The 16823-nt window shown below is 40.9% G+C and overlaps 1 protein-coding gene across 5 annotated transcripts in view; it reads right to left on the reverse strand.

The window, feature by feature from the left end:
- FAM135A (family with sequence similarity 135 member A) overlaps positions 1-16823 on the reverse strand; it is a 106244-nt gene that overhangs the window by 14262 nt on the left and 75159 nt on the right. For 4 of the 5 annotated variants that reach the window (XM_075268320.1, XM_075268316.1, XM_075268318.1 and 1 more), the window contains 6 exons: positions 15651-15700; positions 15297-15452; positions 12127-12200; positions 10630-10784; positions 3568-5884; positions 1532-1692 (listed from right to left, as the gene is read on the reverse strand). In XM_075268320.1, the coding sequence (XP_075124421.1) occupies positions 1532-1692; positions 3568-5884; positions 10630-10784; positions 12127-12200; positions 15297-15452; positions 15651-15700 (2913 nt within the window). The remainder of the gene's footprint in view (positions 1-1531; positions 1693-3567; positions 5885-10629; positions 10785-12126; positions 12201-15296; positions 15453-15650; positions 15701-16823) is intronic. The other variant, XM_075268321.1, reaches the window with a different exon arrangement.

Consider the following 16823-nt stretch of genomic DNA (forward strand, 5'->3'; position numbering starts at 1 on the left):
CTGCCTGGCAGCCACAAAAAAATGGCCGCTTACATACCTTACTGTGTAAGCGGCCACAAGAAAATGGACGCGTACATAGTTTACTGTGTAATCGGCCATTGGCTCTGCTCAAGGCCCGATGGCAGAGCTGACTGCGTATGCCTAGAAGATGGAGGCGGCGCTGGAGATTTCTCTCACAGCATTGGGGATGCCCCAATGTTGTTTGAGTGCTGGGGACTGCCCCCAGTGCTGCGGACAACTCATTTCCATACAAACAAAAACTGGGATTTCTACCGAATGGCGGCACAGAAAAGACATCTAAAGGTAGGAGCAGAATAGCCTTTCTTAAGGCTATTCCTACGTGTGATCGAGAAAAAATGGGATTTTAATATAGAATCCCTTTAATTGTGCTCTAAAAAAAAATAAAAATAAAAAAAACAAGAAATTTGTGTTAGGCCATGCTGATACCGCAGAATCTGGGGCTGAATTTGAGGAAGAATTCATCTCAAAATCAGCACCAGGTATGGCTGATTCTGCCTTCCATTGTTCTAAAAGTACAATAAGCATTCTGCTCGATCTTGCCATGGACTCCATGCGAGACATTCATCTTGGTCTGATCAGCAACTGAAAGAATGACTGAAAGCCAAAACTCTGCTTTGGTTTTTCACCACGAGGATCTGAAGGGCCAGAAAATGAAGTTGAGTCTGAGGCAGCCTCAGTTCTTTCCATTTCCAATGCCTGAACACGCTGATAAAGGAAATCTGTCGCCAGGATTATGATGTCCCTTCTAGTGACAAACATAGTCAATGTAGCGGTGTGTCATTTACTAGCTTTCATGATGCACTTTATTGGATGCAGCACAGAGTCCAATCAATGATTCCAATCAATGATATGTGCACGCTCTGGAGTCCTTTATATTCTTGAGATGCCAGCGCCCCAGCTATTGGCAGACATATTTCTCCCTATGAATAAAAATAGGGACAAAACTGCACAGATGTGACAGTGGGGAGAGCTCAGCACTCATGAATATATGAAGTGCAACCTCATAAGCTGGTAAACCATGACTTTCTGTAAGTTACTGCAAGAAAACGAATAAGGGCTCGTTCACATTTGTGCCCGGTCTCCGTTTCTACAGGTTCCCATTTCCTGCCCGAAACTGGGCAGGAGACGGAAACCTGCCAGCATTTTTCAAAACCATTCAAATGAATGGGTTTGAAAAGTGTCCGGCCGTGAGCGCTGGTGAGCGTTTTATGCTCTCCACGGTGAAACCGTTTTTTTTTTAACCGGACACAGAGTCGGACATGCAGGACTTTGTGTCCAGTTTAAAAAAAATGGTTTCGCTGCGGAGAGCTCAAAACGCTCACCAGCGCTCACGGCCGGACCCGGTCTGACAGGTTTCCATCATAAGTGTAATACTTACGGAAGCTGACATTCTATCCCTTAAACAATGTTCAACTTTTTTTTTTTTCCATTCAACATTCTACATTCAACCACAATACATTTTTCTATTAACAAAATAATAACATAAAACAAATTAATTTATAGCATTTACCATCTAGACCATGAACACAGACAATTAAATGGATTCCCTCATCAGAGTTGTCATCCTCCTCCATGCTAAAGTATGGAACTGTGGAAGCCAAATGAGGCACATCACTATACAAGAAACCTGGGAGTCTCAACTGCTTCAGTTCTTCTTTGGCCTGAAGGAATCTATAAAAACAAAAACACATTATACATACAAATACATATATAAATACAATAACAGCGACAGGATGCAAAGAGATGCTAGTGGGGGGTCACATAAATGGCAACAAAGCCAGAAATGGTAACAAGGGGGATATTTTATAGAGCAGCTTGTGAAATCTCCTTTTGAAGAAGGCGCAGTTTTATGTCACTGGCATTTAATGGCAAGTAAATGTTTTACAATAAATGCTCTAATCTCTTCGGTATTGCACAGTTCATCTTTAAAGGGTTGGCCACTTTCAGACCAATATCAAGAGACAAATGTTATTGTTGGTATAAGAAAAAGTTGGACAACTTTCCGATTTACTTTCTGTATCAGTGCCTCACAGTTTTCTAGATTTCTGCTTGCTGTTATTCATTCTGCTTACCTCTAGTGGATGAAATTCTGACTGTGGTCATGTGATTTACGGTCCATGGTCATGTGTCACTGCTCGTTATAGTCACAGCACAGTAATCAGACATCAGCCTGATAACGAGCTGTGCACCTGTGTATACGTCACATGACCATGGACTGACATATACCACTAAAAGTAACAGAATGGATGACAGCAAGCAGAGATCTACAAAACAGGAAGGAATTTATATTGTACAACTTTTTATTATACAAACAATAACATTTCTCTCAATATTGGTCTGAAAGTGGCCAACCCCTTAAAAGGGGTTTTATGATAATAACATGTGTGATGTGACAACGGCCAAATCAGTGGGATTTCAAGCACTGGGATCCCACGTCCCCCACTCTGCACTACTGCATAATTGTGGCCAAGAGGAATTAAATGAGGCATCAGCTGAACTAGCCTGCTGCCACTCCGTCATTTTTATTATTTTTTAGTAGTAACCTGCTGCATAGTTCTTGCTTTGCACTGTTCATGTCCTGTGGGGCCCCATCAGTAGTCTGCTGACTGGCTCTCACCATAAACTAGGGTATTGTAAGCCTGGGATATGTGCTCAAAAAGCAGCAGGCCTCAACTGGTAGAAGAAAGATGCTGCAAGATAACTGGTGATTGGGGCCCCACAATGACTCTGAGAAGGTAGGGCCTGGGGACAGAGTATACTTGCTTGTCTGCCTATGTGCCTAGAGGTCATCTCATCCACTTGATGTATATATGTACTTGTAGGCTGGAGATGCTGTACCCTACCCATCTATTTATGTGTAATGAGTGTACCATGCTGTATAATGCTCATATAGAGGCTGGGGGTTAGGAGTATTCACCTGTACCCCTATCGACCAGACCAACCCTGTATTGCACTAGCGAATATCCCCTAGCTCAATACTCTCCTATCTCCATAAGCCCCATTGATATTGAATACAGCAGAAGCATCAATGCTTGACCACTACTCAATTTAACTTTTCTGACTATAGTTTTGCAGTTGGGGCACACGGGACTCTGGTTCTGGCAATCGGTGGTGGTCTCATCAGTCTAACTCTACTGATTTTTCAGTTGTCACCTATCCAGTGGATACATAACACTTGTATTAGCAAATTACTCCTTTAAGCAAACTATCTTTAGAGATAAAGGGGAAGCATTATATCATGCTCGCGATTAACTGACCTGTATCTAATTGTGCCAGGCAGTTCTGCACTTGACCTGTCCTTTTGTGGCCAAGTAATTGCCATGTTAAACCAGCCATTTATAGCAGCTATCATTTTGTCATTAAATCAGTGAAGCGTATTACTGCCTACCCATCCCCATCTCTCTTCATTACATAAGACAATGAGTTAAACTTCGTGTATAATACTGTATAACAGTTATGGCACTGAAAAGATAGAAACCATAATATTTTTGCCATAAAATAGCAGTGACAAGTCAGAATATGAAATCAGATGGTGATAATACTCACGCTAGCATTAATGGTTTTGGTGAACTTTCATACCAAGCAAGAGACATTGAAGAGTCAAGCATGGCACCGCCCGGTTGCTTTGTGATAGTGTCAGATGTGTGCCTTGGCGTAAATGCAGTGCCACAAGGAGAGTCTTTTACCGTATAGGAAAATGATAAACAGCTAGTTGTGCAAACACCCGGCATGGTCATGGCATCTTTAAAATATTCAGAACCCATATGTCCAGATCTTAAACACTTGTCATTTGCTGAATCGTGGATCACTTCACACTCAGGATCTTCTGACTTGTAGAGCGGGCCATCAGTTTCTTCATAATAGCCATTTTCAATCATTTCTTCATCTTGTTCCTCATCGTCGTCATCTTGCAGAAGCGGGCCAGATAACTGCAACTTTGAAGGTTCTTTTTCAGAACTACCATATTTTAAGTCATCTGCAGGGCTGATGTCAGAGATATCAGTGCTACTTTGAGAGCCAAAATAATTTTCAACCAAACCTTGTTTGACAATATCGGTACTGTTCATAGAAGTAAGTATAGCAGCAGAAGGACTTCTACTCACAGACTCAGGTAAGTCCTGGTTGGTTTCTTTCAGTTCTACGCCAATATATTCCTCTTTGTCTTTTTGTGGACTAATCCCTTCATCAACAATAACTGAACCAGAAACTACAGATTGTTCTCCCACCACAATAACCTCGGGATCAAGTGCAACATGGGAACTCTGAAGTACGCTTTCTGGAATTTGAGGCTCTCTGAAAGTGGTTATAGCTCCTGGTTGTGGAACCGGAATACTCTTCACTTCATTGGGAGTTTCCTCATCAGAAATTGCAAACTGGAATAGGTCTCTAATGCTGGAAAGAGAGGAATGCACCGGGACATTTTCACTTTCTGAAAACACAACGCACTGAGGCTGAGCAAGAATGGTGGATTTTTTAGGATCAAACTTTGGCACATTAAGAGATCCCAAGTCGAGGACAGTTTTACTATCTTTAACTTGGCTTTCGGGTACAACTGAAATCTTTGAACTATCATCTGGTGATAGCTCATCATCATCAGAAGGCAAGGAGTTGATAGATGTCAGAGATGACTGGATCTCGCTCAGGGCGCTAGTGCTTTCAGTACAGTGGCTCTCAACAGCCGTTTTCAAATTCGATTCAGGCTTTAGCAATAGCTGTGAAAAGACTTTTTCATTTGATACAGGGTCGTGCTCGATCACATTTTCCACACAGCATTCAGGATTTGGATGTGTTGCAAAAGAGCTTGGTTCACTTTCTACACCCGAATCGGAAAATCTTGAAGAAGCACAGGTAATGCTAAGGTCAGGTAATTTTATTGTATCTCCACTCACTACAATGTGGACCTCTTTTGAACTAAGCTGTGGCTGGGTTTTTAGCTTGAAGAGCGAATCTGCATTTCCAGGTAATTTTACATTTGTATCCAAAGCAACATCTTTTTCAAACACTGCATCTGTCTCCACCAACGGAGTTACTACAACGGGTAAAGTAGATAAGCCATGTCCCTGGACTCCATCCTTAACGGTAATATCTCTAGATAGCTCTGATTTGGAAGGAAACATAACAGTGACCTTTTCACCTTCATAGGAGTTCTTGGTACTTGGTTTAACCTCTATTGTTCTCACTCCAGAAGGTCCTGAGGTCTGAGCAACAATGCATTTTTCTCCTTGCTGAGGGACACTTTCCACCTGCGTAACCACAGTACCTGACTGTTGAGTATTGGGAGTACCTGAAACAGTGGAGAAAGGGATTAGATTACCAGAATCCAAGGCGCTACTCGGGATTCCCTTGGAACTCTCGCCACTTACAGAAAGTGGTTTATTTGTGACATTGTTCAAAGCCAGTGAGTTATGTCCCTTTTGCCACGTGTGCAACCCAAACAACTTGGGGTCACTTGTTGGCAACCCTTGACTAGAATAAACTCCATCCTTATGGCAATGTGAAGGCCTGCCTTCAAACGGTTTAGACATAACCTCTGCTGTAGCAGCTTTTAAACATTTGTAGCTCACTAAAACCACTGAGTCTTTAGAATTCTGCTTAACTATCTTTTTGGGATTTTCTGGTTTCATTGTTCTCATCAGTTTATTAACTTTAGCTTTTGACTTATGGTCATCTTCATTTTTAGACTTTAGCATTTTAGATTGCTGCTTTTCACCTTCAGGACACCAATGTGGAGCAGAAACAACTTCAGTTTTTAGCTCGGGGCTGATAGGGCCATAACAATATCCATCTTCATTGTCAACCTTCTCCATTTTATTAGAATCAGATTTCTGCAGGTTATTAACACCCAACCATGGTCCATCCAAATCTACAATGTGAAAAAAAATACACTTAAGTTTTTCAAGTTTCTTATAGGACAAAATCTAAAATACTTAGTCCTAAATACTGAATCAGTACAAACATACAAGTATATATATATAGTAATAATTACAATTATTTCCATACTTACCCTACGCTCATGCAATACTTAATTATATTACTCTAATCAGTACACAAAGTTTTAGACCTCTAAGTAATAATTAGTAATAAGTTATAATATAATGTTCATTTGTTGCATAATGCTCAGTATATCCACTTAATATACCAATCTTCTACTACAAGATGAAGAGAGTCGGACACCCATGCTAAAAACAAAAATAAGGATGTCCTCTATTGTTAGTAAGGTTTACTCAAATAGCAGAACATCATAGATGTTAATGATTTCATTCCTATCTGAATTCTGCTTTTGAAATCTTGACTTACATTTAGGTTCCATTAACACGTCAGGCTGGACACAGGTTTTGGTATTCCACACACAAAACTGTGCGACAATCCAATGACAGTCCCCATGCAAGTGAAATGGGTTTCCCTGTTTACAATGCCTTGTAAAAGTATTCATACCTCATGAACTTTTTCACATTTTGTCACAACCACAAACATATGTATTTTAGTGAGATTTTAAGTGATAGGCCAACACAAAGTAGTAGATAATTGTGAAGCAGAACGAAAATAATACACGGTTTTCAAAATATTGATCAAATAAAAATCTGAAAAGTGTGACGTGCAAAAGTATTTGGCCCCCCCTATATCACTAATTTGTAGAACCACCTTTCGCTGTAATTGCAGCTGCAAGTCTTTTGGGGTATGTCTCTATTAGCTTTGCTCATCTAGAGACTGAGATTTTTGTCCATTCTTTTTTTTTGTAAAATAGCTCAAGCTCAGCCAGATTGGATAGAAAGCGTCTGAAGAGCAATTTTCATGTCTTGCCACAGATACTCAATGGGATTAGGTCTGTACTTTGGGCCATTCTAACACATGAATATTCTTTGATCTAAACCAGGGGTCCTCAAACTACAGTCCGCGGGCCACATTCGGCCCGCCAAGGCGATTTTTCCGTCCCGCCACATGTGGCCCGCACGCTGTTGCCCAAATCGCTCACTAACGGCGAATCCAGTACAGAATTTCCCGTTAGTGAGCGATCGCTGCTTTCAGTTGTAGGTGCAAATGATGAAAGCAGTCGGTGTAGTCCGTAGTCCGCGCCCCACAATGACTGCAAAATGTGAGCTCTGCCCCGACACAGGCACAATGACATAAGTCATCAGCTCTTACAGTCAGAAAAAGGAGGAAGCCTGGCGACTCTTCGTGGGTAAGTACAATACCGTGTGTGTGTGCGTATTGAGGAGCTGGTGATACTTAAAATTTGGTATGTTTTCTACCCTAAACCTGCTTTAAACTGCTCCACAACTTTATCTCTGACCTGTCTGGTCAGTTCCTTGGTTCTCATGATAATGTTTGCTCACTTGTGTTCTCTAACAAGCCACTGAGGCCTTCACAAAACAGGTGTATTTATATTGAGGCTAAATAACACAGAGCAGGACTCTATTAACTAATTAAGTGACTTCTGAAGGCAAGTGAATGCACTGGATTCTATTTAGGGATATCAGAGTACAGGGGGGTGAAAACTTTTGCACATCACATTTTTCAGATTTTTATTTAAAGTTTTGAAAACCTTGTATCATTTGCATTCCACTTCATATTTATGTGCTACTGTATGATGGTCTATCACTTGGTATGAATACTTTTGCAAGTCACCGTACATAGAGGAAAAATTTATGCATGGATTTTATTTTGTGTAACTGAAAAATATGCAGTGGAAAATAGTAGGACCTATTAACATAGATTCATCACAAAAAAGAGAGTTGATTAAAATTAAGGTTAATCTTTAACCTTGGATTTCTGCTGTGAATCCTCTGATAAATATGTGTTATATTAAAACTGCCAGGTCATCAATATCTTAAGGCTGTATGCAGGAAAATTATCATCAGACTAATGATAGTACCTTGTAGGCAGCTTCTACATTTTCTAAATATGTCTCTCTTATTCTGCATTGTAGCTCCATTTTCATGTGTTTCAGTTTTTTATTCTTATTCAAATTATCTGAAAAGTGTTTAGGGGAGTTTCTTCTCCTGCTGGGCCTTCATTCTCTGCTCTAGGTAATAGCCACTAGTCTAGACAAAGTAGCATATGTCATTCAAGTAACAAGGGAGGAGCTGGGCAGCAGTTAGGGGCAATTATCTAGCGCAGAAAGTAAAGCCCTTGCAGGAGAAAGAACACCAATACAAACCTTTTCAGCTAACTTGCATAAAAATAAGGCGCCAATTTTCATGAAAATGAAGCTGCAATGTAGTATAAGAAAAACATCTTTGGAAACCGCAGAAGCTGTCTTACAAGGTATTGTCGTTAGTCTAATACTGGTTTCCTGCTGACAGACGCCCTTTAAAGGGGCTCTATCAATGGGAAAAGTCATTTTTAACTAAGCACATACTTGAATAGCCTTTAGAAAGGCTATTCCACGTGAACCTTTTTTACGTAAATCGCCTCAGTGGTTTTTGAATGAGCCTGTTTTTATTCATATGCTACCATATTTTTCGGACTATAAGACGCACCTAGGTTTTAGAGGAGGAAAATAGGGAAAAAAAATTTTGAAGCAAAAAATGGTAAAATATTTAATATATGGGAGTTGTAGTTTTGCAACAGCTGCAAGGCCACATTGACAGGTGACCCTGCAGCTGTACGGGGACGCATAGAGTGTTTTTTTTTTTTTGCGGGGCCAGATGTACTTTTTAGTTTACCATTTTGGGGAATATCTATTGCTTAGATCACCTTGTATTGAAAAAAAACCCGGCGGTTTATGATATATGATTTTCTACTGTTATATATATTCTAGGGAAAGGAGGCGATTTAGAACTTTTATTTAATATTTTTATTATATATTTTTAAAGCTTTTTTTATTTTTTTTTATTTACTATTTTATTCCCCCCAGGGGGCTTGAACCTGCGGTCACTTGTATATTAGTATTACGGCTGGTCATAGACCCAGCCGCAATACTAATATAGCAGTGACAGGCCTGGGAGCCTCATTAGGCTCCCGACTCTCACCCGAACAGGTCGGCTCTTGCGATATCGCCGCGCAGGAGCTGGCCTGCAACTTAACAGGTACGGGGCCGGTGGGGACCGGCCCCGGGGGGAGAGGGGGCCGCCGATACAGACTACAGACCCGGCATCCGCTGTACTAGAGAGGCGGATGCCAGCGAGGGATAGACGCCATCACAGGTGCCGGGGCCTGAGACATCGCTGCGCTCCTCTGCCCTGCATGAAGCCAGCGGCGGGGGGACGGAGGAGCGGAATAGCATCACTCCTCCCGCTGCTGGCTTCATGCAGGGCAGAGGAGCGCAGCGATGTCTCAGGCCCCGGCACCTGCATCCATCCCTTGCCGGCATCCGTCTCTCTAGTACAGCGGATGCCAGGCGCCACATTCGGACTATAAGACGCACCCTTCTTTTTCCCCCAAATTTGGTGGAAAAAAAGTGCGTCTTATAGTTCGAAAAATACGGTAATTAGCCTCTTGGTGCACCCCGGAAGTCTCATCATGCACCCTCTGCTATTCTTTCCTATGTATGTGTACAGCACAGACTGCTGATGATGATGACCTCCTGCTTGCACACACAGATAGGAGAGAATAGCACAGACAAGTGCTGCTGGGAACTTCTTGTGCTCGCTGGAAGCTCATTAGCATATGAATAAAAACGGGCTCATTTACATACAAAAGGTATGTGTGGAATAGAGGCTGATTTTGACAGCGGATTTCACTTCAAAATCCGCCCCTTTACAATAGTGGTCTATGTAGACTGCTAGCTTTTTTTTTTTCTGCTAGCAGAAAAAAAAAGAAGCGACATGCCCTTTCTTCAGGCGTTTTCTGCCTGAAGAAAGCAATAGAAATGAATGGGAGGCGAAAAACGCGCGTTTTTTCGGTGCATTCACTTTACGGGAGGAGAAAACAGCCTGGCGTTTTTTGAAGCAGTTTTTACAAAAACGCTCCAAAAAAAAGCTACAAAAAGCACGGCAAGGTCCAAAAAAAGCTTCCTAATTAGGAAGCGTTTTTTTCCGGTGCCAAAGTAAGCCACACGTAATTTACATGTAAACTAAGCCTTAAGGCTTTGCAAGGATGTGATTAGTTAAAAATGACTTTTCCCAATGATAGAGCCCCTTAAAAGTTTTACCTAAGCCCTTATTTGGTAAGTGAGGTTTAACAATTGTCTTCTCTATTTATCTCTGATTTATTCTATAGGAAAACCCTTTTAAGCTCTCCAAATAAAAAATAGCAAATAGCATCTGTATGTTTAACAATTATGGCAATAAGTCTAAGTAAGCGTCCTGTGAAGAATGAGGTTCACTGAAAGCATGAGTTGTCAAACATAGAAAACGATAGCAGTTGTACTGTACTGTGATCTACAGTTCTCTTGACACCATTTAAAGTGTGTCTGTTTAGTTTATTGTTCACACAGAGGAGATGCTCCTGCTTACTGCCTTTGGCTGTACTGATGTGTCATCAAGCAGTAAGCAGGTTAAGAATTTAACATCTACTGAATATACTTGACCTCCTCACAAGCCTGAAGATATTTTCTAGAGAATGTATATATATTTTAATGGGTAAATTCGGGCCCAGACAGCTTATCCAACAGTCAGACACAATGTATCATGCATATTTTCGTACGCTCTTATAACCTGTACATACCTTCTGTAATGTAATCTAAATACCTATCTTCAAAAATAATAGGCAAAGAGTTAAAGTCTCCATCCAGCTCACAACACTCTATGGGCAGAGGTGGAAGAGAACTGAAGTAAGTGGAATTCTTTATCGCTGTGGACATTTGAAGATGACTTTGGGCGCTGTGAAGATCAGCAGAAGAGCATAGCAAATTAGAACAAAGACAAGGAAAAAAATCATATGATTTATCAGGAACAGTTAGAATTTACTCAAAATATTCCTTTGCAATGTGAAAACGCATCATACTGGTAAAGAATAACCTACTTTAGGTATGGTGTCTATGGTAGATCTGTATTAACCAAAACTAACAAAGTACAAGGCACAACTACTGAATACTTATAGAAACTTCTTGAAGGATTTTTTCACGCCCTAATAGCTTTGCCTGTCTTACTGATGCTCTGTGAAAAAGATACATTTAGCTAAAGTATAACTTGGGCAATGAAAATGTAGATGCAGCAGTTACTTTAGTTGCTCTCCACTTTAATTGCTACTGTAACCCAATTAGAAGCAGATGTAGTACTGGTTGAAGTAGGAGCTGTATATGCTCACAGGTCCCACTTCAGCCTGTGTGCAGGGGAACAGAAGAGGAGAATGATTGTTATCTCTTACATCAGATGATCCCAGGAGAGAGTGTTCATTCTATCACCTCCCCCATCACTACCATATCAATCAGACATCATACTTGTTTTCTCATTGTCACATATGGATTGTCTGGGGACTGGTAATTTAGCCTCCTGGGTCATTCTGTCACCTAGTAAGTAATTAATTACCAATGCTATAAGGGCTGGCTGGCTAGCTATAGTAAAGCCAACCCCCATAGCATAGGTAATTAATTACCTGTGAGATCAGGGTAGGACCAACCAAGGAGACTGACTACTGCTTTGGATTACATGACCCGGAGGTTTTGACGTGAAAGGAACCTCCAGGTCCATCATCTGAAATAACCCAAGACAGGTAAGTAAAATATGAATCCTTTGACAACCCCTTTAATTTTGGAGTCATAAAATGGGTGCTTGTATATTTAATAAGTTGTATGCCTGATTTGGTGGTTTATGGCTATGGCTGTTTAGTTCCCTATGAGTGTTGGAGGTTAAACCCCATTAGCATCGCTCAAAGCATTTAATATTAGGGACTAGATTTCTGGGGAATGGATGTTGATCCAGCGATTTATTTTAATTGCCAAATTTGGAGTTGGGAAGGATATTTTTCTTTAATACCACTTAACTGGCATCAGTCTCATGAGGTTTTGCCTATTTCTGGATCAATATAGTATCTAAGAATATAGGTTGCACTTCAGTGGTAGAGAACTTTCTAATCGCTGTCTTCAGAGAGATTAATTTATATATGATGAATCATCCACGTATGTCTAACTACAAATTCTGTATATTCATAATTGCTTGAATTCCAGGCTGATAAATTATGAGAATTCTTGCGAGCTATTACATGCATCATTTGCATACTTACTGCAGTTCTTGGTATGCCAGGGCTGCTTGTCTAGGATGCTCAAGGCAAAAGAAAGCTTCTGCAAATCTATGAACCTAAAAAACATACAATGAGACAACTAGTGAAAACACTTTAAGCAGTTTCAAGTTTATATTCAGTTAACTTAACCTCTTAATGTCCAGGTGTATTTTAGTTCATTTTAGATAGATACTAGCAGGAGCACCCGGCTTCGCTTGGGTATATTTCATTTTTTATTTGTGTAGTGACCCCATAATAAGTGCCCAATTTTGAACTGGTCTATTTTGTATGTCGTTTGTATCTATCTCCATAGGCGTCATATGATCATGTGTATCTCAGTTTGGATATCAGTGAAAAACCTGCGATCGGTTGCTATAGATACCTGGAGTAAAGCTGTGTGTATGTGACCTTGTGTAACAGTGTCATCAACATCGTCCTGTCCCTTTAAAGCTGACCTACAATAGTGAAGAAAAATGGCTGGGTTGTTATTGAAACCTGGAGTAAAGCTCTAACGTGTGATGGTGTGTGCTGAGCTGCATATCTAATCCTCTGATGTGTGATACTGTGTGCTGAGCTGTGTATCTAATCCTCTGATGTGTGACGAGCTGTGCATCTAATCCTCTGATGTGTGACGAGCTGTGTATCTAATCCTCTGATGTGTGATACTGTGTGCTGAGCTGTGTATCTAATTCCCTGATGTGTATGCTGAGCTGGCAACACTCTCAAAACACACACCTCTCATACACCATGCTAAAAGCCAACTGATCCCACTTATGCTTCTCTCATTGGATGCCGAAAAGGCCTCAGATAGGGTGAATTGAGGATTCATGGAGGCCACTCTGGCACAAATCGGCTTAGGCCAAAATATGTTAAACCACATTTGCTCTATCACTCCCCCAAGCCCAGATCAAGGTCAATGGCTCTCTGTCTTCACCCCTCACCATTGCAAACGGCACACTGCAGAAATGCCCGCTATCCCCCATTTAGTATACACTAGTACAAGAAATTCTCATGATAGCGATTCGTCACAAACCTATCATCCATGGCTTCCGACAATATCTACCTCAATTTCTCAGCCTTCGCAGATGATTTGCTCCTTTACATTACTCAACCTCTGATTTCCTTGCCCTTTCTTTTGTCAGACATTGCAACATATTGCTACTTTAGCAACTACAAACTCAACCTTTATGAGAGTGTAGCCTTGAACGTTTCCCTCAATGCTAAAACCATCTGAGCCTTCCACTCTTCTTTTTCATTCTCTTGGTCTCTCAAATCCATAAAATATTTTGGTATTCATCTGTCCGCAAATCAGATGCCTATGCCCTTAACTTCTTCCCCTTACTCAGCAATATCCGGACAGAACTTGGTCAGTTGTACCCTAAACGATTCTCATAGTTTGGCCAAATAAACATCTTAAAAATCAACCTCCCCATATCATTCTTCAAAACACTCCAGGTCATGTTCACCAAATTCATATGGGCCTGTAAACTACCTAGGGTCACCAAAACAACCCTCTCCAGAGCAAAAAAGCACAAGGAAGTCTGGCAGCCCTAAATGGCCTCCATTATTACTTAGCCGCTGTCACCGCCAACATACTAGACTGGCATCATTCCAAACGCTCCAAATTATGAATGACATAGGAATCTCACCTATCCTAAAGCCTACTTGAAGTCCTTCCATGGCTTCCCAGTCAAACTCCTCCCTCTCTGCCCTACTATATGTCACCCAACAAGTGATAGAGACTTTTCTCACACAATTCAGATCCCCCCGCGCAAACCCCACTATTTCTCTCCCAACACACGGACCAGACACCCCTTAAAAACTCTTTGCACCTCCTCCAGCCCTCCCCTAAGGGTTCTAAACCATCATATATGCACTTCTTTCCAACCCACAATCGACCCCACTTTCACCTTTTAACAGGAAATAAGGAGAGGAACTGGGAGTATCTTTCTCTATGGATCATTGGCATGCCTTTAGGTCATGCTATAAATTACTCTGATTTATGCTGGTGATGTGGCTGATACAGGGGCACAATGTACCATATTTGGTGGGAATAGAGAACATTCACGAAATCACTGGCGTCCAACTTGATGACACCCCTTCCACCTTACTACTCTCTAGGTTTCCCCACAAGCTCAAAAAGCGACTCCAATCCCTCATTGGATTCTTCCTAATTGCAGCTCACATGTTTATTCCCAGACTGTTGCGGAAGAGCACTTCTACTCCCAATGGTACGCGACTGGATCCAAGAGTCAGAGCCAGTGTCAGAGCTCAGAATCACATCCCTTGACTGCTCCTGCCTGATAATGCCCTTCTGACTGTACAACACCCATATAGAATATGAGACACCAAAATTAACAGCATTGATTGCTCAGGAACAGTGGGGGGCTACAGAAAAAAGTCCAACTGTGCTGAAATCAGTGGAACAGTGTCTATTAAATGATGCAAAGAGCTGGATATTTTGGGAGTGGTGAAAGGTCTTCTTTAATGGATGCTACATTAATCAAAGTTGCAGGGGGAAAGTGGGTCTGTCTCATAGATCATATACACTTTAAGTTTTGGATAAAGAGGACCTTTCATCACTTGAGGCACATGCAGTTTTATATACTGTTAGAAAGCAGACAGTGCGCTGAATTCAGCGCACTATTTCACGATCTGTGCCCCAGGTGAAGAGCTATCTGTGCCGGTACCATAGCTCTTCATCTTCAGAAGGACGTTCCTGACAGTCAGTCAGGAATGCCCTTTCTCACAGTAGCACCTATAGCGCTGTGCTGTGAGAGCGGTGAGGAATGCCTCCCCCAGTACTCATCTATGGACGAGCACTATCAGGAGCGGAGGGGGCATTATAGGCTATATACGCTATAGGCGCTGCTGTGAAGAAGGGCTTTTCTGACTCATTATCAGGAACACCCTTCTGATGGTGAAGAGCTACGGTACCGATAGCTCTTCACCTGGGGCACAGATCGTGAAAGCAGACAGTGCGCTGAATTCAGTACACTGTCAGCTTTCTAGCGATATATAAAACCGCATGTGCTCCAAGTGATGAAAGGTCCTCTTTAACAAAATACAAGGAATGGTTTTAGAAACTGTATACAAAGTTGTATACACAATATTAATAACAGAGTATACAAAATAAAGATAATGAAAAAGACATAATAAAGATGGCTGCTCACTCTTAGAGTGTGATGTTCCTGTGCAACAATCCCTGTGATTTCATCTTGCAAAACGATAACTTCAAGAAACTGTCCCCAAAGTGCCATCAGCAGTGAGCAAAGCTGTGCAAGGTTCATGTTGATTAGTTCTGCCAGTTCATCAGGATTATCGATTTTCTGAAGAAAAATGAAATAGTTAATAATAATATTATTATTATTATTATTAGGTACTTTACCACAACTTGGACAGACTGTCCATAACTTTTACGAGAGAGGATGATTATACAATGCTGGTTTACATATATGAAATTATCGTCACGATATAATTTAGGGCAATCGCATACGAAGAATCAGAGAATGTGAATATATACATGCCTTAACATCTTCACACAATTCTGCGAGTCGGGCATCCACATCGATCTTTTCTGAAGGAGTAAAACATAATGTGTAAGATTTCATGGAACTTTCAAAATAAATGTTGTGTAGTATAATGTGCAATCACATTACAGTAGGTATGATCTGAACGAATCTTTAATATGCAGCGTTTAAAGGGATTTTGTAAACAGTAAATTGGTTATAAACCTAATCCCAGTACCTTGTACAAGTTATTCTACAGTTTCCAAATATGTTTATGTTATTCAGCTTAGAAGCCCTATTTTTATGTATATTGACATCAAATTAATATGCAAACTAGAAAAGAGCTTTGAGGGAGTCTTAGTTTTCCTGGGCTTCAATCTCAGCTCTGGATTCTCAGGGTAAGTAATTTTACCCTAATTTGCATACAAATTAAACAGTAATTTACATAAAAATAGTGCTGCAAAATTGAATATCAGAGCCATATTTGGAAACTGTAGGTTTCAAGGTACTGGGATTCAGTTTATTATCAATTTAATATTGACAGACTCCCTTTTAACAAATTTGCTGCTCTGAGCAACTCTAAACATGATGGGCAGTGGTACCATTGTGCACTTGGCAGTGATTATGAAACATAAAACTTGTGATAAAAGTGATACCTATTATTAGCTATATATGTGAAATATACAAGGATCAGAGACATTCTTGGATGGTATTTCAGACATAATACAAAACCACACATTTTAAATGACAGAATACGGACTTGTCAAAAACAAAAGCAAAAAGGATGGGGGATGTCTTATAATATTGTTCTGTGGGAGGAAAAAGAAGTCAACTGAATACTAGCACTGCCTTTAAACGGGCTCTATCAGCAAAATTTTGCTGTATGAGCCCCACATATGTGTGAATAGACTTTAAAAAGGCTATTCAGGCACAGCTAATCTTATTTTAACCCCCCCTCCCCAAGTTTTAAAACAATACCCTAAAAACGAATATGCTAATTATACTTATCGTGTACGGTGGCCGGTCATGCACTGTCAGACATCATCTTCTGGCTCACCTTCCGGTTCTTGCAGTGATGTCCTCCTGTCCTGGCTCTTCCACGCTCTTTCATCGTCCTCTTCTTCCAGTGGGATTAGTTCAAATCCCGCGCATGCGTAGTAGCGCTTCCTCCGGGTGTACGGGGGGTAATGA

The sequence above is a fragment of the Leptodactylus fuscus genome, chromosome 3, assembly GCF_031893055.1.
Source record: "Leptodactylus fuscus isolate aLepFus1 chromosome 3, aLepFus1.hap2, whole genome shotgun sequence".
In the NCBI taxonomy this organism is placed as follows: Eukaryota; Metazoa; Chordata; class Amphibia; order Anura; family Leptodactylidae; genus Leptodactylus; species Leptodactylus fuscus.